The sequence below is a fragment of the Cotesia typhae genome, unplaced genomic scaffold (genome assembly GCF_013202065.1).
Source record: "Cotesia typhae breed Kobodo isofemale line unplaced genomic scaffold, CoteBio_Ctyphae contig_5, whole genome shotgun sequence".
Classification (NCBI taxonomy): Eukaryota; Metazoa; Arthropoda; class Insecta; order Hymenoptera; family Braconidae; genus Cotesia; species Cotesia typhae.
In genome coordinates, this window is record NW_027423757.1 from 10,530,462 (window position 1) to 10,552,019 (window position 21,558).

A 21,558-nucleotide genomic window follows, 5' to 3' on the forward strand; every position below is an offset into this window, starting at 1 on the left:
TACAAAATATTTGAGAATAAATTTAAAAATATAAGTTTTTTTTTAATAACAATAATATTTTGTTCTTAATTTATTTCTTCTTTAAAGAATTTATTATTTTTAAAATACTTGAGAAGAAATATAGAAATAAAAATTTTTTTAATAATAAGAGTAATTGGTAAATATTTTCTTCTTAATTTATTTCTTCTTTGAAGAATTTTTTGAATAATAATTTATTATTTATAAAACACTTGAGAAGAAATGTAAAAAATAAAAATATTTTTAATAATAATAATAAATGGTAAATATTTTTTTCATAAAAAAATCTCAAGATATTATCAAATTTCTCCTAATTTCAGTATGCATTTTATGATAAGTAGTAAAAATACAAACTGGTATAGTTACGATATGAATATAATAATAATAAAAACATGAGGTAGCCTTTCAGCCAGACGTCATTACGGTAATCATCGGTCTGCGACGAAAGAATATAAGGCTGAAGAAATGGCAAAGTAAAAGGGGGAGAATTGGCTGCGTTCCGGAAAATGCGCAAGGACTTGCATGAGAGAAAGGCGAGAGGGTGAGGTCGCGAGCGCGTGATGCCAGAAGAAGTAGTTGTAGCTGAAGTTGTAGTGGTGCTTGTGAGGATGTAAAGAAAAGCCCGAGACAGAGGAGAGAGAGAGAGAGAGAGGAGAGACGTCGGAAGAAAAGGAAGAGATCCGCGGGGAGTGAAAAGGTAGCTAGGTAGGAGCCAAAGGAACTGGTGCTTGCGAGGACGAGAGCTTGCGTACGGGAGATCGGGAAAGGTTCTTACCTAAACTTGGGGGTGTTGGGTTTGGTGGGAGTCAGGATCGGCCTCGCGCCATATCGAGGATACGAATGGGAATATATGTGTGGGGTGAATTGAACTCCTTTGGCCGCTCCGGAGTATTGGTACAACGTGAACATACATGTTAAATCAATGATGCTGAGCTTGCGCGTCGCTGGGAGTCCTGGTCAACCGTAGTCTGGGGTATATATGTATATATATGCACAATATGAGGAACGAGAACGAGGTGCGAGGCGAGGAGTGGGAAGAAATCGAGGGAGAGACGATAGAAGACAGAATATAGAGGGTAGAGCCAAGCACAAGGAAGAAAGCAAGAGGGAGTCGTGTGAGGGCGATGATGATGATGATCACAGTTGTCGTAGTAGTCCCAAGTGGTGGTAGTGAGGATTGAAGCAGTGGTGAAGCGGGATATTACATCCACACACCTGCTATTTCACTCTACTGGGAAAACTCTTGCGCAGCGACTACTCCACCTACAAGCGAGCAGCCACCCTCACCCACCCCTCACCTCTCACCACCCACTGCCCTCCACCTTATTCCCTACTCCAACTCATACACACTCCCGGAGACTGCTCTCTCTCTCTCTCTGGTCTATCCTGTTCTGTTAAACGGCGCTACACCGAGGTTTGGTGCCTAACTCGCTACCCTTCATCCGGAGCCGGCCCCACCCCCGACTTGGACGTCAACTCCTCTGTGCTGGTGAGAACTCCATACTATATCGTGTAGATTCACGTCCTACAGTTTTCTCTACTCCTAAACGCCCGCTCGACGTGCTACTCCTCTTTAACTAGACGTAGTAAGAGTTATGCGCGCGCGCGACTCAAGGCTACTATTGGGAGTAGTAGGAAGATGCTTATATTTTCCGTCTCGTTACTCGACTCCCGTTGGAAAATAAGCCCCGCGTATTTAACGGGTAAGAATAATATACAATAATAAAAGGGACTTCTGTGAGGGCCAGACGTTGAGGCTTACTTACTCGGTGGTAGATACACACTTGTAAAATACCTGGTGTAAGTGTAACTGTGACTCTCTCACCAAGGGATGTGCTTGTACTTGTGATAATTATGGTTATTATTATTATTTTTGTTACTGTAAGAATAATAATAACTATTTACTAAGTGAGCAAGTGCGTTTTCTTTTATCTTGTCTGTTTTGTTCTTCAGGATTATGCTGGGTGATGACAATACATTTACAACGAGAAGAATATACTGGTGAAGATTTTATGTATGGATAAATGGACTGACTGGAGCTGGAGGTGAAGAAGATATAGTAGATCAAATGCTCACGGTTCTTTCTCTAAGGAAGAAATTTAAATCAAAAAATTTTTAATTAATTTAGATTTTTATTTATTTATTTATTGATGAAGATGGTAGGGTTGCTCTTTTTTTTATAGTTTTTTAATGAAAAGCTAGATATATACGATAAGGATATTGGTTAGGGGTTTTTTTGCTCGACGAATAGTGTAGACGAGTGTGCGTGGAAAGAGGGTGCGAAGCGTGGATGAAGGTCGTGGATGCAGGGTGTAGTAGAGGGCGAGGATCGTTTTGTGGTGGCGTTGAGAGTACGCGTAAATGCAGAACGTAAAACACCAAAACGTAGAGGTGGTTTATCATTTTTGTTAATATTTTAGTGGGTGTTGTACATATAGACAACGTTACACTAGATTCATTTATAGAATTAATAGTTTCAGTATATAATAATAATTGTTATTGTTGTTGTTGTTGTTGTAGTTCTATATCATGTTTCAATAATTCAAGTAAGAGTTGATTGAGTAATTGATGTAAGAGCTGTTGTGAAAAAAAAGAAGAAGAAGAAATATAATGAAATAATAATAATAATAATAAGAAAAAGTATATAACTACTTGCTCAATACAACGTGTGTGTTAAAAAAATAAAAAAAAAAAACGCGACGTTACACGTCTTTTTGACGAGACCTATGGATTTTTTGCAGCGGCCTCTTACTACTCGCCGAATAAGAAAAGACGCCTCAGTTCTTGGGACTTTTTATTGCTCAGACCGTTATCATAACTGTTACTGCTGCTACTTGGACATGGATCACTGGATCTGAACCTGGAGGTGTCACTTGCACACCCTAGTTAACGATAAACGACTGGCTACTGCATAGGCCGACACACCAGATATAATTTTATCGTCATCAACAAGCATCATCATCGTCGTCCGGCTGTGCCCAATGAATTAACGTGAGTTATTTATATCTTCATTATAAATGTGTATTCTGCAATTTAAATAATATTTATTTTAGGATTTTACATGTAATTTGTATTGATATTTATTTAATTTATTATTTATTACCTTGTGGACGTCCATCGACCGCGTGGACAATAAATAATCTTAAAAAAAAAAAAAAAAAAAAAAAAAAATAAATTTAAAAGAAGAAATAAAGCGGGAATTTATTTTATTTGTTGCTCCAGCGGCGAAGAAATACAACAACATCAACAGTAAGTTTGGAGCAACAACGAGGGAGGAAGATAAATAGTCTTTCTGATAAATATAAGAAGCGGGAGAAGATAACGAGATGTATCGTTACGTTAAAAGCACGTTGTACATCAGCATACTTTTTCTTATAAGTATTGGAATCAGTCATCAACAGGAGGAGGACATTCCACACAATGAGTAAGTTTGGCTTTTGTTTAAAACTTTTGAAATGGGGCTGCGGCCGTGTTCGATCGTTGCGGTATTTCCGTCTCTCTCTTCCACTCGCTCTCTCATTCACTCATTCTCTTCTCACTTTATCTATATATATAATATATATATATATATATATATATATATATATATATATATATATATATATATATATATATATATATATATATATATATATATATATATATAATATCTATGACTGTCTGTCTCTCTCGGCGGGCAATGATGTAACATTTGTGCATCATATACATACCGGAAGAATTTCACAAAGTCAATAGCAGAGGAGAGACACGGTGTGTGATCTCACGCCACTGATAAATCTGTAATATATGATGATATGATGCACACACATCTCCTGGTGAATAATATATATCCTAGTCGCGGGATAGAGATATTTAAATGCATGAGTATTGGCGCCGGTTAGGATAGAAGATTAGATCGCACTCTATATATATGTATATTATATATTATATTTATATGTATGTAGAAGATATAGTGAGAAGAATATGCTCTCTAGGATGTATATATGTGTCTGGATAAATATGCCATACTATGGAATTGTATTGCATTGTATTGCTGTATAAGTAGTTGTAGGTAGTGTGAAGAGATGAGAGAGAGATTGAATTAAAGAGAGCCAGTGAAGGAGGAGGAGGTGGAGGAGCTCAAGGTGAGGCCAAATGGTTATCGATAGTTTATGCGACAACCTGCTGCTCGATGTGTTACAGAGTGAGAAACTGGGCACTTAAGTTTGGTGTCGATCTGTGGGAGTTTGGACGACAGGCAACTAAACTTGGGGAAATACAGAGGGCAAGTTTTAATATTATTTTATATAAACTTTAATTTTTACTTTTTATTACATTTTTTAAATTTTTACTTTTTTTTATCTTCTCGATTATGCTTTTTAGAATTACCATGGGATGAATGCTGCTGTGAATAAAAAAGATGGTCTAGTTTTGGTACGTGAAATGGCAGCGGAAGTCAAAAATATGATGGACTTTAAGATGAATGCCGTTATGGTAAGACAATACCGATATTTTTATTTAGGTTGCTTTATTTGTTCGGTCGGTTGGGTTGGATTATTCGGTTCTATTCACTACTTGGTTGTCAGTTGTTGTTCTGTTTTCATTTTATTTTATTTCATTTATTTATTTATTTTTTTTTTTTTTGCTATGTCGATGTTTTTTTATATATTTACCAACATACTAATGAACATCTATGTAAAAAATGGTTCTGACTATTATAGAGATTGATGGAAAGTGCGGAGCAAGCTGCAGTATCATTGCCAAGGGACCCAACTACATCACCCCGATACTACAGTTCCCATGAGATCAACAGATTCACTGATGATGGTAAACTCACACCCGGTACTCGTGAATTGTTACTGTCGATGAATCGTCACTTTGACAATTTACCCGTCAATTTGAGTATGTCTGCAGTTCTTTTTCCGCCGAGTGTTGACGACTCTGGTTTGTATTTCCTACTCTCTATTTTTCTACTTTTTTTTATTTATTCATCCGCATTAAATGGACCTTCTCTTCCACATTTAATTCGCTAGATTACACTCGAGTTATTAAAAAATATATAATTATATTAATAACTCACAAGTCATAATTATAAAAGAGATTAAAAGTTTATAAAAGTTTCATTGACATTACAGACAGCCAAGTCTCTTCTGGGCTTCAGTGGAGCGATCACTTGGACCCACTTTTTGTCAATAATTATGAAAGTGATCCTACTTTGTCTTGGCAATACTTCGGCTCTACTTCTGGCTTTTTAAGGCGTTTCCCAGGTAAATATTCACAGACAAATTCCCACTCTAATTTCAATTATCAATTATCATGATCTGTATTATTAAGAAAATAAGGAAAATTTTGTTGAAAATACTACCGATAGTAAATTTATGATAATACCTTGTATCTTATAAAATATTGACATTTTTAAAGATATAAGCTCATCCCGATATTACACTCATCAAGAGCTTTCATTTGAGTACCCACATCAATTTTTCATATATTTTATATATTTATATATATATGTATATATGAAAAATATATAAAAAATGCATGTGGGTACTCAAATGAAAGCTCTTGATGAGTGTAACATCAGGATGAGTTTATATATTTAAAAACGTCAATATTTAAGAAAGTACAGTGCAATTTAACAAAAGTCATTTTTTAATAAATCAAAATTTTATTTATTTATAGTTCACAAGTCACGGCAGTCAAATAGTCATTAATAATAAATTTCTTCTCACTTCCAGCAATATCATGGCCGGCAAGAGGGAGAGACTCAAGGCCTGATGACCCGGACGTCTATGACTTCCGTATGTCTGACTGGTTCGTCGGTGGTGCTACTTGCCCCAAAGATCTGGCAATTCTAGTCGACAGTACGAGTTTTTCATCTAAAAAAATTCGCAAACTGGCTATAGCCACGACAAAAAGTATCTTAGACACACTGTCGACGAACGACTACGTGAATGTCTATCGCTTTGCCGAGAGTGTTGAGGAAACTGTTCAATGCTTCAAGGATTCGCTGGTGCAAGCGTCGCCGGAAAATGTACGCAACCTGAAGAATTCATTGTACTCAATACAATCAGATTCGACGGCAAATATATCAGCCGCAATGGCCACTGGCTTTGAAATTCTCTACAGATACAATAGAACTGGAAAGGGGGCTCAGTGCAATCAAGCTATTATGTTGGTTACTTCTAATACTGAGGCTCCGTCATCAGACCTTATTAAAAAATATAATTGGCCTCATATGCCCGTCAGGATATTCACCTATCTTATTGGTGGGGACAAAAGTTCAGAACTTGAAGAAATGGCTTGTGTTAATAAAGGTACACTTAGTTTTTTTTTTTTTTTTCGACCTTACTTATTATATTGTTAATATTATTTTTCTTTACTATTGATTTTAATATAAAATATAGATATAATATATAACAATATATATCACGCTCTACAATTTATATATTTTATTTCATCTTATTTACTTTTACAAACTCATAAAAAGGTTTTTACGCGCGAGTGACGTCAATGGAAGACGTAAAAAGTAAAGTTTTTGAGTACGTCAAAGTTTTAGCACGACCTATGGTTTTGTATCAACACGATCATCCAATTCATTGGACACCTGCTTACGTAGGCGGTGAGGTATTGTATTTAAACAATTATATTCTATAATATTATCACTTTATTTTATCTTACGTACGTCAATAATTTACTTTTGTCTATTTATTTGTAATTATAGAGCAGTAGATACGGCGAAGAAAGACGTGGTCAATTAATGACATCAGTAACTGCCCCAATTTTAGATCGCCGTAATCACACAGTGAGTTTAAATATTTATACTCTAAAAACATTTGTGCTATTTTTCCTCATTCGTGATAAATTATAATCTGATATAATCTTCAGGTAAAAACTGCCAACTTGTTGGGAATAGTTGGGACAGATGTACCGATAGACCAAGTACAAAAGCTCGTACCACCTTATAAGGTAACTTTCAAATCATTTAACTCTATGTTTGTTATTATTACTATTTATTATTATTATTATTATTATTATCATTATTGCTATTGCTACTTTTTTTTTTATTCTATTCATACACGTAGAATTTATCGAACGATTTTTTTTACTCTATTCCAGTTGGGTGTAAATGGCTACTCGTTTATCGTCGACAATAATGGTCGTGTCTTGTATCATCCAGATCTACGTCCTTTGGTAAGATTGATTTACATAAAAAAATTTTAAAAATACAAAGTCATTTAAATAATATATATTTATTTATTTAAACACAGCCGACAAGTCCAAATGTAAGTATCGTCGACCCGTTTTAAGTACACTAACTTTTTTTTTTTATTTTTTTTTTTTTTTTTTTTTTTATTTTATTGTAGTATTGATTTACTCAGGTATCATAATGGTTTTCAATAATATATATATATATATATATATATATATATATATATATATATATATATATATATATATATATATTTTTTTTTTTTTGCAGTATGAAAACTCATTGCATCCTAGATACACGAGCGTTGACTTGTCAGAAGTTGAACTAGCTGAGTTTGAAGGATCTAGTTACATTTATAATAATAACTCGCTGCTTTTTGATGTAAGTTACAAGAGTTATTGTTGAGTAAAACAATATTTATTATTAAATACAACGATAATAATAATAATATTAATTATTATTTGTAAAATATTTTAGTTAAGGCGCGATATGATTGAGCAAAAAGAGGGAGAGACGAATTTTGCGGTGAAAATTCATTATGACAATATGGTAAGCATTTAATAAATAAATTGTCGGAGAATAATAAATAATGATATTCATTTCTTATAGAAACGTGTAACGATTCGTCGACACAATTATTTTTACGAGCCTATTGTCGGGACTCCGTTCTCTCTGGGGTTAGCACTGCCCGAGGGCTATGGTATGCTGGAAGTGCTCGCCGAGCTGGAGCTTAAACACGCTATTTTAAATGGTAATAAAAAAAAAAAAGAAATAAGTTAAATAGATTCTAATATAAATTGTTTGAAATATAAAGCGTAGCAAGGGTAAGAAGTAAAATATTAAAAAATCCTATTTTTCTTTATGATTCAGTGTTTGACTATCTAAATGGAAGTAATTGGAAAGTTCACCCGGATTGGGTTTACTGTGAGTACAGCTCGGCGTCTGATAAGCAATTTTCAACCCCCGAGGAACGTATTCTCCATTTCCTCGGTCGTACTCGTATGCCGGGTTGGAAGTGGATGTCTATGAGACCTAAGAGTCCCAGCTCGCATCACAATCAAGCGAGCAAGCCCGATAAAGATGCGCATTATTGTACGTATTGTAATTATTAGTTGCTCGCACACTGATAGATGGATTTAGTAATTATTAATTTTATTTATTTGGGAGAAAAGTACATTTATTAATAGTAAACAAATATTTTTAAAGATATAACCTCACCATGACATTACGCTCATCGAGATCTTTAATTTGAGTATCCACATCAATTTTTCATATATTTATATATATATATATATATATATATATATATATATATATATATATATATATATATATATATATATATATATATATATATATATATGTTTATATGAAAAATATATCAAAAATGCATGTGGGTACTCAAATGAAAGCTCTTGATGAGTGTAACATCGGGATGAGCTTATATCTTCAAAAACGTCAATAGTTAAAAAAAATACAGTGCAAAATTTTTTTTTATTTATAGTTTGCTTTTTATTTTAAATAAATATTAAATAAATAATTAATTTACTGTTAATAAATATTTATTAAATCCTATGATTTAAAAAAATTATTTATCAACAGTTATTAAAGCTTATTAAATATAAACAAATCCTTCTATCAGTGCATTTATTATTTAATTTAATTGGTGATTTGATTAATAATTACATTTTTTTTTTTTTTTTTTTTTTTATATTACAGGCGATAAAAGATTAGTACAATCACTAGTTATGGATGCAGTAGTAACTGGTGGGTTCAATAAAAGAGACTCTAACTTGATGCACAGGGAAGATAATCAGAAGTAAGTGACAGGAATTAAGACTGTAAAAACAAATTAAAATGAACCAAAGAAAAACTAAAATATATTTTTGATACAAACAAGTAAATAATAACTTTTAAAGAAGCATGCATTGCAATAATTACTTGTTAACCCAAGCACCTGTAAATGCACAAAGCACTGATATATATAACTATTAATTATTATAATAATAATTTTAATGATATTTTCTCGTTCATTGATCCGCGGGTAATAATTAAAAAATTATTAATCGTGACAAATTGTGTTTAAATAATAATAATAATTATTATTATTCAAAGTTATTGTCACGGTTATTATTGATAAGACATATCGTTCCGTCAGATCAATTGTTTTGTATAGATTTCCGTTGTACGTGATTACCACAAGTAGACACAGAGAGAGAGAAAGAGAGAAAGCGAGATAAAGAGAGGGTGAAAACGATCTCCGCAATTATCTACTGCCCGGCGTAATTATATCCGGGAGAGGAATATGCAAAGGAGCTTTGTTTCTCTGAGTTTAAAGGACGATATTGGTGGTAATAATTATTATTATGTTGAAATAGTGATGACCAATGTGAGGGAGAAACTCAAGCTCCTCATACTAAGGCATAATTAAATAGAGTGAAGCTAACAGGAGATCAATTTTATATATTTATATATTTATATATATGAGCGAGGAATATAATATATAATAGCTGAAAAATAATAACATAAATAATATTTTATTATATTATAATAAATCGTATATTTATACTGCTTTTATACGACACATTTTGCACCTTTTTAAACGACACTTTTTATTATAATTTTTATTTATTAATATTTATATTTTTCTTGCATATATTTTTATTACATTTTATTATTGTGTGTCTCCACCGCCAGCCCCATTGCCATACTGATGGCTCTTCTGCACAGGTAATTTATTATGCACAATTATATGTTTTATCCTCACTCGCAGTCTTGCACGGTAAATATATTACCAATTGTTTTCACGGTCATTCCAGCGAAATATTGTGTTCCTGCGTCTCCCAATAGACCTAATCATTGTCGCCGATTACTCATTGGGAATTTTTTTTTTTATATTTTTTTATGTTACTAATATTACAATCATTAACTGCTAAATATTCAGCTGAGCGCATAAAAAATATATAATTCAAAATAAAAAAATATATATCATTCATCTGCTGGATTTTCATGTCTATATTTTATTTGTACTACGATTGAGTTTAAAAAAAAAAAACACAGCGTTTTTTTTTCTTTTTAACTCAATTGTGCTTTTATACAGACGAACAAAAAATAGATGTTGCTGATAAATGATAATTATGCAGAATATTTAAAAAAAATGAATATATATTTTGTGGCTAAGGTATTAATGATCATGAGACTGATGATAATTAACAGAAGTCTCAATAGCTGTTGAAGAAATTAAAAATAATTGTGAAGATTAATTTAATTTTGTTGAAATTTTGCAGCCAAGGAAAGGGGAGATTCGACGTCGTCCGAAGTTTCATCGCTACGAGGAGTGGTCTCTTTCGATGGCACGACCATCAAGACAATAAGGAAACCGAAGACGAACCGTAAATGTCAATGATCATGAATTAATAATTAAATAATTTAAAAAAAAAAAATAAATAAAAATAAAAATTCTTTTAAAAGTTCTCTGAGTAGAGTTTAAAATCCGTTTGTCGCGCGATAATTATGTTTATGAGAATGTTAAACGGGAAAATTGAAGTTTTTAATTGACCAGGCATTTCGCTGACATGAACAAAAGAGCTATGGACACATCATGGTACAAAAGAGCCGCCGAACAACACGCTGTGGAGCCTGAGAGTTTCGTATTTAGTGTGCCTTTCAACGCCGGTAATTTATTTTATCACTTAAAACTTCGAATAAATTTATCTACATATTATATTAATGATAATAAATAATAAATAAATTAGCGGAAATGACGGAACCACTTGTAACGGCAACTCACGCAGTCTTCTTCGAGGGTAAAAATCAACATAAGGCACCAGCAGCTGTTGTTGGTATCCAACTACAGCATTCATCATTATCATCCCATTTCATGAATATTACTTCCACGGTAATTACCTAGATTTATATCGTTAAAGAGGTAATTCTGGAATAGAAGTTTGAATTTAAGGTCATTTTTTAAGTGCTGCAAAAAAGGCAATCAAGATTTTTATTATTAATTTTTTTTTTAAATATTTATTGATATTTTAAAAATAACTTCCCGATTTTTTTTAATTTAAAATTTTTTTAGCGGGAAGTTTAAAATAAAAAAATTTTTAATTTTAAATTAAAAAGAAATCCATTTTTTTGTAATTTCTAAACCAGAAAACCACAAAGTAATGTTTTTAATAATACATTTAATTATTTTCAGTGCACTTCTTGCAAGAAAAATTGCGCGTCTCAAGATCTGGACTGTTACATTCTTGATAACAGCGGATTCATAATTATTAGCGAAAATAATGAACACACGGGAAAATTTTTCGGTGAAATAGATGGTACTATAATGGACTCGCTCGTACAGGACAGGATCTACAGGTATGCGCTCGAATTTTACTATCTAATAAAAATAAAATCGAAAATCTGTGAATTTGTCTTCGGGGTTGTCATTCGTGTTACGCTATAATGCATACACATATTATATGAAATATATGACACGGAAGGGTGGATTTAGAGGCAAGTCTTGTAAAAATTTTATTACTCGTATATTGTGTTACGATGTATCACAGATTTTTGCTTCACTTATATTTTTTTCACCAGTATGACGTGTTTTATTATCTATAAAATGCTGTTAAAAATAACTCCATTAAATTTTATATTTAAAATTATAAATTTTATCAACTTTATTTTATTTATTTAAATTTATTAAATAACGGCTTTTGTTAAATTGCACTGTACTTTATTAACTATTTATTTACTAAATTTAATCATAAAAAGCCATTTTATCATATAAATACACTGGCCACAAAATTTCGCTTATGTTCTTAATAATATAGATAATTATTGAAATTTTTTTTACTGTATTTTAGAAAAGTTACAGTAGTGGATTATCAGGGTCGTTGTCCACCTCAGGAGTCTCATTTATCATCGGCACCACGAACAGTATCCGGATCAATTATCAAGACAATTGTAACAAGTTTGAACCTTATCTGGTCTTCAGTAATAAATTTAAATATCTACGATGCAATTAGTCCGGCATTTGCCTGGCCAAATGACGCTAATTCAGGTAATTATCAAACTAATTAGTTGAGAGAGTCTGAAACAAAGTAATTAAGTGAATAAGTAATTTATTTACTGTATTTTAGATAAATGGATTTGTAAATTTATGATAATTATTATGATAATACAGTATAAAATAAATTTAACGGTCGATTACAGATGACGTTGATATTAAAAGTGATGACGAGACAAATTCTTACGAATCGAAAAATTTGTCGGAAGAGCCAGCGGCTGGAAGCGATAAGGCACCTTCATTTCCGGCGGTAGCGTCTCCTCCAACAGTTCCGCCTGCTTCTCACGCAACATCAGCTCAATATACGATCAATAAAGTACGCCCGTGTGAAAAGAAGACGGATCTGTACATTTTGCAGCCTGAAAGATTGAACACAAGTGGTCAGAGCAATCCACTCAAGGGTAAATTGACGAATTGCCACGTAACCGGATGCGAGAGGTGAGCTTTTTTAAAAACGTCTGTCAGCTCTTACATACATAAAATAAAAAAAAATTTTAATCTACATTTTATAAGTTTTTTTTTTCTTCTTCTTCTTTTATGGCATTTGATTGAAAAACTGACTTGTTTATCAATCTCCCCACAGGCCTTTCAGTGTCCAAAAGATTCTTCACACGAATCTTATTTTACTGGTGGTGGATACTCTTTGTCCGTGTGGCAGTAAGCAGCTTAGTATCGAACCCGTCGAAGCAGTTAACGAACCAGGAGTTTGTTCAACTCGACGTGAACGGCTCTATCGACGACGACCACCTAAATGCATCAATTATCATCCTGAAGAAATGGAAATAAAATATTGCGGTAGCGCTAATAAATTTTACTTATCGTATGGCCTCATTGTCGCCTTGTTGTCGATATACTTTACGTGACTCGGTTCGGAAGCTATCTCGCGATTCAACGAGTAACTTACGTATAAATATATACATATACACACATATATATTTACGTATTTGAATATAAATATATAATATATTTATTATTGTATTATTAAAATTAAAATTAATATTATTATTATTATAACTACTATTATTATTTAAATTGAGTTTACATGCAGCTATTTTATGGCGTAGTACTCAGAGCAATAGCAATGACGGGGAACAGGATAATAATTAAAAAATAATAATAAATATTAAAAAAAGTCAGTGTGGGTATGAAAAAAAAAAATGAATAAGATTTTAATAAATTTATTTCTTCGATTGTCCATTTATAAAACGGCTATTAAATAAACGCATAACATAAATACAACGTAAAAAGACTAATTAAAAAAAAAAAAAAAAATTCTGCAAAGATGTTATAACTTATATTATTATTATAATCATCTATAATAATTGAATATTGTTGTAATGCATTGGGAGATGAATTTTAAACAAAATATTTATGAGAAAAATTATGAAAAATAATAAAAAAAAAAAAAAATAGAGTGAGCGAGAGCGAAGCGTGAAGATGTTTGGGATTGATTCGCCGTCCGTGAGTGCGACTCCCCTATAATAAATAAAAATATTGGACCGAAATTAAAAAACGGTTCAATTAATGTTTAGACAATACAATTTGGATGCAAGAATTTTTTATGCTTGCACCAAGTTACATACATATATTTATATATGTATGCATATGTATATATATTTATTATGATAAATATATATATGTATATGTATAAATAGTTATCATCGTAACTTATTAATATTTATATAAATATATATTATTATTTAGAGAAATAAATAATAATTAATATATATGATAAATAATAATTGTTTTTTGAGCGTAAAATTTTAAACCAACGAAGCTATGAGTTATTTTAAATGACTCTCAATGGATCTGTGCAGCATGACTCACTGGTTCTAAGCTTTCGTCTTTTAAATAAATTTATATAATATTTATTTTTATTTATAAATTATATATTTTGTTTATTACTTATTAAATAATAGACAATTTGTAATAATAAGCTTTCATTTATTGTTTGTCGTTGAGCACTCGTACTCACTTTATGATGAGCTCGTATTATTAAATGTATCTATAAAAAAATTGTGAGTGTATTTTAAAAGCAGATACATTTTTATTATTATTGTAATTATTATTATTACACAGTTTAGATAATATTATTTGTTGTATAGAGAATATATGAAAATTTTATTGCAATTTAGTATTGAAAGATGAGTAAGGTACAGTTTGGAAATAAATTTTTACAGCCAATTCTTAACGATTGTCAATATAATATATTTAAAGAGAAGAAAAAAAAACGTTCAATTACTTGGAAAATTTTAATTCAATTTAAAAAAAAAAATGAAGAAAAATCGTAAAAAAAAAGTGATAAATCGTTATATTGTTCAGAGATGGACCGAATGATTGTATTTATAATGTTATGAATGAGATAGTTATTCATCATGTATAAAATACTTTTTAATCTTTTAAATGTACTTTTTGAGTTTTTACTTGATAATAATAATTAAGTTTTTATTTTATAATTATATCATTCCATTACAAGACCATTTTTTACTGTGTCTTCCACGAAACGGCCTTTCTTAATGTGGATTACGAAGAATACGTATGAAGAAAAATGATATGTGACTATTTAAATGTGAATGTTTTATTCAAAAATAATTTTAAAAAAATTAAATAATACATATCGGCTTCCTGGATTACAATTGCGTGATGTTACGAAAAAGGAATGAAGAATAATAAAACATAACAAAATAATACATTTATATGTCAAGAACGAATCTACATGTATGTTCTGATTTAACAATAATAATTAAACTAATAACAAACCTACATTCTTATGTATCTGTAAGCAAACGTAGGCGATAATTATACAAATATCAATATAAGTTAACAAAAAAAAAATAAATAATAATTACAAACAAAAAATCTTTTCAAAAAAATATTCCAAAAAAAAAAAAACAATAAAAAATATAATTAAAAGATAAAAACGGTTATTGTAAACTATATTTAATGAAGAAGAAATAAAGTCACTGTGTATTTTAGTGGCGGACAAAATTCAAAAATAATAATAATAAAAATAATAAATAAAAAAAGACGAACTTATAAGTTTTTATCTTCCATTTATTGTGAATTTTAAAGCGATCGAAAACATAATAAGAATGCATTTATAATTATTATTAAATAAAATTATGCAAGTCAGATCTTTATATAGATTAACATAATAATTATAATAATCTTTAATTAAAGAGACGCGTCATGACAGGAGGAAAATAATAAAAGGATTAAAATATAATGACTATTTATCGATATTTAATAAAAAAAAAAAAAAAAAAAATGAGTATTTGGGGATTACGGGGGACAATAATTATTTAAAATAATCGATTTAAAATCAATAATAAGAAGAGCATTTAATTGCATTAACGTAATTCTGTGCAAACAATCGCTAATAACGAATAAAAAAAATTAAAATACAATTATTATGCTTTTGTGATTGTTATCTTTTACAGATTACTTGATAAAAAATAAAAAAAAAAAAATATAAAAAGAAAAAAAACCAAAAAAAATGCATATGAATATTTTAAATAAGAGTGTATACAGTTTATTGAGGCATTTGTATGAACGCGTTTCAAGCTGGGCCAAAAATAATAACTAATATTAAATAAATAAAGAAAAAAATAATGATAATAAAAATTATGTTTTCCCATGTAATTTATTCGGCTGTTGTTATCTTGAATATCGACTAAATATGTTTATAGAATAAAAGAATAGTTAAAAATAAGCCAACTAAAAAACATAAAGAAGAATAATTATTATTTATTATTATTATTATTATTATTATTATTATTATTATTATTATTATTATTATTATTATTGACATTCATATCAAATTTATTATGAGATGAAGAACGTTTTAAATTTAAAATTAACGAGAAGAAATGTTGTAAAAAATTAATTTCTCTGCCCAAGTGTGTTTGCACTCTTGAATGTGGTCGAGAAGATGGCAATCAAGATCAAAAAATTATTATCAATGTTAATTAAAGATATAAGCATCTGAAATAGATCATGGCGCCCAAATCCTTAAACGAAAAACTTATTTAAATATATTTAAAAAAACAATAAAACAAAATTATAATAGTATCAAATGCTATTACGTCGATTGTACATTACTATTATAATTAATTAATATTAATATTATTACAATTAAAAACAAGTAATTGTGTACAGACATATAGATTTATCCACGATCCTAGTTTATTATTTTTTTTTTAAGTCCTTCATCCTTAAACTCGGTTTTTTTTTTATTTTTCGAGCTATCAAAGTTCGTCATGTATTTTATGAAAATTAAATTAGCTGACATTTAAAAATTTTTATTATTTATTTTAATTATATTAAAGTTAGCAGTTACTAGAGAATTTTCTTAATTTTTTTTAACAAATAAATTTGATAAAAAAAAATTGCATTTTTTATTTTTTCAAATTTCTACATGTCAATTTTTTTTTACCATAATTTATTTAGAAAAAAAATTATTAAATATCTGTTAAATTTATTTTCATTTTCTTTTATTGAAAAAATTATCACAAAAAAATTGCACATGTAGAAAATTTTAAAAATTATGTGTGCAATTTTTTTTTAAATTATTTTCTTACTTGTAATTTAATTAATAAAAAAAATTAAAAACTTAAAAAAATGATAAAGTTCACCAAAGTTTTTAATTTTTTGATTTTTCTTTATTTATTGAATTAAAACTAAAAAATATTTATTAAAAGTAATTTTTTTTTAAACAATAATTTGAACACGAGAGAATTTTTAATTTTTTTTTAATAAACAAATTTGTTAAAAAAAAATTACTTTTAAAAAATTGCATTTTTTAATTTTTAAAATTACATTTTTTCAAATTAATTTTATATCTATATTTTGTTTTGATAATTTTGTTAATTAAGAGAAAATTTTTAAATGTCAGCTTATTTTAGTATCATGTATATTCTTTAATCTTCACTGCAACAAGTATTATTTATTTAAAGCATACCACTATTATTTTTTAAATATGTAATATTACTACGGGTATCATATCAATATCAATCGTTAGTTTGAAATATAAATATGGACATAGATAAATTTATTTACATTAAATAATTCCAAACATCAAGTGTTGCATTTTATTTTCTTTATTTTTAAAACTGCAGCGGCAGAACTATTATATTAGTGGGTAGATAACCTTGGTGGTCAATTGTGATGTTAATTAAAGAGAGACGAGCTTTGATATAATAATTCAGTTATAAGTAATAAAATTGTTAAATAATAAAGTATTGAAGTATATAAAAACCCTTCTGTATTATATATTTGTCTTGCGGTATTTGTTCACAATATCCAAGTGTCAAATAAATTACATTATATAGGTTAAGTATGTCCTTTTTGTTATTATTAATTATGTCAATAATCATAATAATGAAAACAGCAGACATTTGACAGTTTTCATATTTTTGCTAATAAGTATGATATTAAATTTAGCTGTCACTTGCCAATTTTTTTAATTTCTTATTTTAAAAAATTAAAAAAATTAAATTACTGCTAACTTTAAATTAATAAATTTTGTTAAGTAAAAAAAATAGACAATTTTTTGCTGTTTTTTTTTTTTTTTTTTTTTTTTTTTATTAGCAATCAAATTTTAGATATTTTAATTATTATTTTTAATTCAACGATAAGTGAAATCGTAAAATATTAAATTGGATAAAATTAATAATTGTACATTTTAATTATATACAAACATTTAATAGAAATGGCAACACGTTGGGGGATTGCTAGTGCTGGGAAAATTTCCCATGATTTTACAAACGCTGTGGCTACATTGCCTATTAATGAACACGAGGTTGTCGCTGTCGCTGCACGTGATATAAAACGTGCTGAGGAGTTTGCTAAATTGCATCGTATTAAAAAAGCTTATGGGAGTTATGAGGAACTGGCAAAAGATATTGATGTTGGTAAGAAATTGCTATTTATTCAATTTATATACTCTGAATTATGACACTAAAATTAGCAGACGTTCAACAATTTTTTTTTTTTTTTTTTTTTCCATTAATTAAATTAGAATTGATTTTCCTTTTTAGAAATTGTTTATATTGGAACTTTGAATCCTCAGCACCTGGAAGTCGCAAAATTGATGCTAAGTCATGGAAAGCACGTACTTTGCGAAAAACCATTGACGATGAACTTGAAACAGACTACAGAGTTGATAAACTTTGCCAAGTCCAAAGGTTTATTTTTGATGGAAGCTATTTGGAGTAGATGCTTCCCAACTTACGAAGCAGTTAAAAAAGCGATCAAGGCCGGAGAAATCGGAGATGTCAAACAAGTTATCGTATCATTTGGATTTGCTTTGGAGGATGTTGACCGTTTAAAGTATTAAATGTTTTTTTATAATTTAAAATTTACTCAAGTACTTGAGTGCATTGAAGTTTAATCTTAAATCTCTTTTAAGTGTCAAAGAAATGGGCGGTGGGACAATCTTGGATCTTGGAGTTTACACTCTACAGTTGGCTCAGTTTGTTTTTGATGGAGAAAAACCGATAGATGTAAAAGCAGGAGGCTTCTTGAATGCTGATGGGGTCGACAAGTCCATGTCAGCGACTTTGATCTATAAAAATGATCGCACAGCCACGATAATGACACACTTAGTGGTAACTTTACCAAATGAAGCTGTTATCATCGGCACTAAAGGTGTGATCAAAATCCCGACCTTCTGGTGTCCAGTGACGGCTGAATTGCCGTCTGGAAAAATTAAGATCGAGTTGCCAAAGGCTCCACATCAATTTAATTTCATCAATAGTGCTGGACTGCGTTATGAAGCTGCTGAAGTTCGGGCTTGTCTTCTAGCTGGCTTGAAAGAAAGTCCCAAAGTATCTCATGCTGAATCTTTAATGATTGCTGCGCTGGAAGATGAATTGCGTCGTCAAATTGGAGTTGTCTATCCTCAAGACAAATAGAGCATCTTCAATATACTGACAACAATGACACATAATACACAAATTATTTTTTTAACAAATAAATTGTAGCAAAAAAAAATTATTAAAAGAATGGACTTGTAGAAATTTTAATAAATTAAAAATTTAATTTTTTTAAAAATAATTTTTTGATTATTTTTCTTTTGTTAAATTAGAATTAAAAAATATTTTTAATAAATTGCACTCGTAGTTTTTAAATTTTTTTACAAATGAAATTTTTTTTCAATAGTTTTATCAATAACAAAAAATTATAAAAATTTTTGAATGTCATTTAAAAATTGTATTTTCAAAAAACGCGCCACACGTAAAAAAGATAGATGGAGATATTCAAGAGAGAGAAAAAAAAAAGAATAAACATAACCTCAAATAACACATGGATGTAAATTAAATAGTGTGACGATACGTGATTTTTTTAAACGTTTTAAAAAAATTTTTTAACTAGTTGTAAAGAAAAAATTAAACAAAATGAAAATAATTACCGAAAGTGAAGGTGTAAAAAAACGCAAGCGAGTATCAAAAAAGAATAAAATATCATGGCGTAAAAATATCGATATCCAGGATGTGGATAATTTTTTAGAGGATAAAAGGTTAGAAGAACGTTTGGGTAAACCTTTTGCAAAAAGAACAGCAGCGGAATTATTTTTCGTGGATACTAAACCGGATGAAAATCTTGGAAAATTAGAAAATGTGCCGGAGATAAACAGCAAAGCGGCTTACAGGCTCGCTCTCCGTAATTCCGAGCCCAAGTGTTATTCCTCATTGAAGTCAACATCAGCAGTGCCTGACCCCATCACCAAGCGCAATCGTGTCAGAACTCCAGAGGAACGTAAGAATCCGGTCACTAAGCGTGTTGAAGCGCTGAGGCGGTTGAACGGTCAGCTGAAGTTGAAAGAACGGGATGCAATTCAGAATAAACGTCTGGCAGAAGCCAGGAGAAAAAACAAACCGAAACGTGGTGAGTATAACCTTGACGCTTGGGAAATTACTCCTGAACAGGTTACGAAGATGTCTTCGGTTATGGACACTCAGTGGTTAAGCTCAGATACTGTCAGACACACTCTGGCGAACAGCGGATTGAGTAAGCGCAAAATTCCAAATTCGCTTTCTAAAAAAACTTCTGTCTTGCCGGCGGTTGAAGCTCCGCATCCTGGTATGTCCTACAATCCATCTTATGAAGATCATCAGGATTTATTGAGGAAAGTTGCGGAGAAAGAAATGAAATTGATTAAGGAAGAAAAACATATTGAGAGAGTGACAACTAAAATGTTTAAAAAGGTAATTAATTTATTGGATATTTTATTTTTTATATTACTGTTATACACAGAAAGAATAAGATAACACTGGATATCATCCCAGATTATACTCAATGATATCTGTGGTGAAAAAAAAATTTTCAGATAGTAGCTAGTATAATCCAGATTATACTGGGTGATATCTGGATTATACTCATTGTAATCTGGATTATACTAACTACTATCTGAAATTTGTTTTCACTCAGTATAATCTAGGATGATATCCAGTGTCATCTTATTCTTTCCGTGTAGTTGTTAATTAAAATAATTTTTTTGTAGGTGTCGCCGGAAGAACAAACGAAAAATTGGTTAAAAGAATCGTCAGAAGGATTACCAGATGATGAAGAAGATAGTAAAAAAAAGGCTGGTGATGATAATAATGATGATGATGAAGGTACTTTGGAAACGTCAAAACCTAAGAAAAAACAAGAAAAAAAAACCCTCAAGCAAAGACGTAAGCAAAAAGAACAGAGGAAGTTGAAACTAGATTTGGCAAAGGGCAAAATGGAGAAAAAGAAAGTCAGTGATTTATACAGATTAAGAATGCTGAAAAAGAGTATGGATGCCAAGGAACTCAAGAAGCAAAAGCTACGGGAGATAAGGGAAAAATTAAAGGCCAAAAAAGCTCTTGAACCCAAAGTCTTGTCCAAGAATAAATACGAAGAGCCAGAGATTGACTTCCAAATGGGCCATGAGCTTAAGGGTAATTTACGTTCTACTAAACCTTCGACAAATTTGCTCAGTGATCGCTTCAAGTCGCTGCAGCAGAGGAGTATCGTTGCTCCAAGTAATCGTATATTGTACGTATTTATAGTTTTATTTTTGATTATTTATTTTTATTGTAAGTTGTACTAATTATATTTTTTTTACAGGAAACTTAACAAGGCGAAGGTTAAAAAGTTCATTAAAGCTGATCACAAAATAACGATGCCCAAAGTTAAGAAAAATAAATAATTTTATAAAGTTTTTTTTACATTAATTATTGCAGGCAATTCAATAAATATTTAATTAAAAGTCATTTGCTTGTAATTGTCTTTTTTTTTATTTAGATAAATTGTATAAGTGTTT

General features: G+C 30.0%; 3 protein-coding genes across 9 annotated transcripts; all 3 read left to right on the forward strand.

The window, feature by feature from the left end:
* Positions 1-1,580: 1,580 nt before the first annotated feature.
* Stol (voltage-dependent calcium channel subunit stolid) lies at positions 1,581-16,425 on the forward strand. 6 transcript variants are annotated; one of them, XM_074248102.1, is made up of 26 exons: positions 1,581-2,409; positions 2,539-3,009; positions 3,241-3,442; positions 4,201-4,282; positions 4,381-4,491; positions 4,719-4,941; positions 5,133-5,264; positions 5,736-6,314; positions 6,488-6,624; positions 6,722-6,802; positions 6,886-6,966; positions 7,117-7,191; positions 7,269-7,283; positions 7,481-7,591; positions 7,688-7,759; positions 7,820-7,961; positions 8,081-8,302; positions 8,930-9,029; positions 9,908-9,940; positions 10,498-10,602; positions 10,773-10,885; positions 10,966-11,108; positions 11,409-11,572; positions 12,064-12,260; positions 12,413-12,704; positions 12,850-16,425. In XM_074248102.1, exons 3-26 carry the CDS (start codon positions 3,345-3,347, stop codon positions 13,127-13,129), a joined length of 3,588 nt encoding a protein of 1,195 aa, XP_074104203.1. In that variant the 5' UTR covers positions 1,581-2,409; positions 2,539-3,009; positions 3,241-3,344; the 3' UTR covers positions 13,130-16,425. The 6 variants fall into 6 exon arrangements, with proteins under 6 accessions (XP_074104203.1, XP_074104205.1, XP_074104202.1 ...); XM_074248104.1 differs by having other exon boundaries at positions 1,581-2,063; XM_074248101.1 differs by having other exon boundaries at positions 1,581-1,899; positions 1,972-3,009.
* A 696-nt stretch (positions 16,426-17,121) lies between these two features.
* Positions 17,122-19,322, forward strand: LOC141530520 (trans-1,2-dihydrobenzene-1,2-diol dehydrogenase). 2 transcript variants are annotated; one of them, XM_074247680.1, is made up of 4 exons: positions 17,122-17,601; positions 17,975-18,178; positions 18,305-18,596; positions 18,676-19,322. In XM_074247680.1, the coding sequence occupies exons 2-4, from the start codon at positions 17,977-17,979 to the stop codon at positions 19,178-19,180; spliced, it is 999 nt and encodes a 332-aa protein (XP_074103781.1). In that variant the 5' UTR covers positions 17,122-17,601; positions 17,975-17,976; the 3' UTR covers positions 19,181-19,322. The 2 variants fall into 2 exon arrangements, with proteins under 2 accessions (XP_074103781.1, XP_074103782.1); XM_074247681.1 differs by having other exon boundaries at positions 17,122-17,596.
* Positions 19,323-19,571: 249 nt separating this feature from the next.
* LOC141531579 (ribosome biogenesis protein NOP53) lies at positions 19,572-21,508 on the forward strand. Its single transcript, XM_074249481.1, has 3 exons — positions 19,572-20,473; positions 20,770-21,290; positions 21,363-21,508. The coding sequence occupies exons 1-3, from the start codon at positions 19,664-19,666 to the stop codon at positions 21,442-21,444; spliced, it is 1,413 nt and encodes a 470-aa protein (XP_074105582.1). The 5' UTR covers positions 19,572-19,663; the 3' UTR covers positions 21,445-21,508.
* Positions 21,509-21,558: the final 50 nt, after the last annotated feature.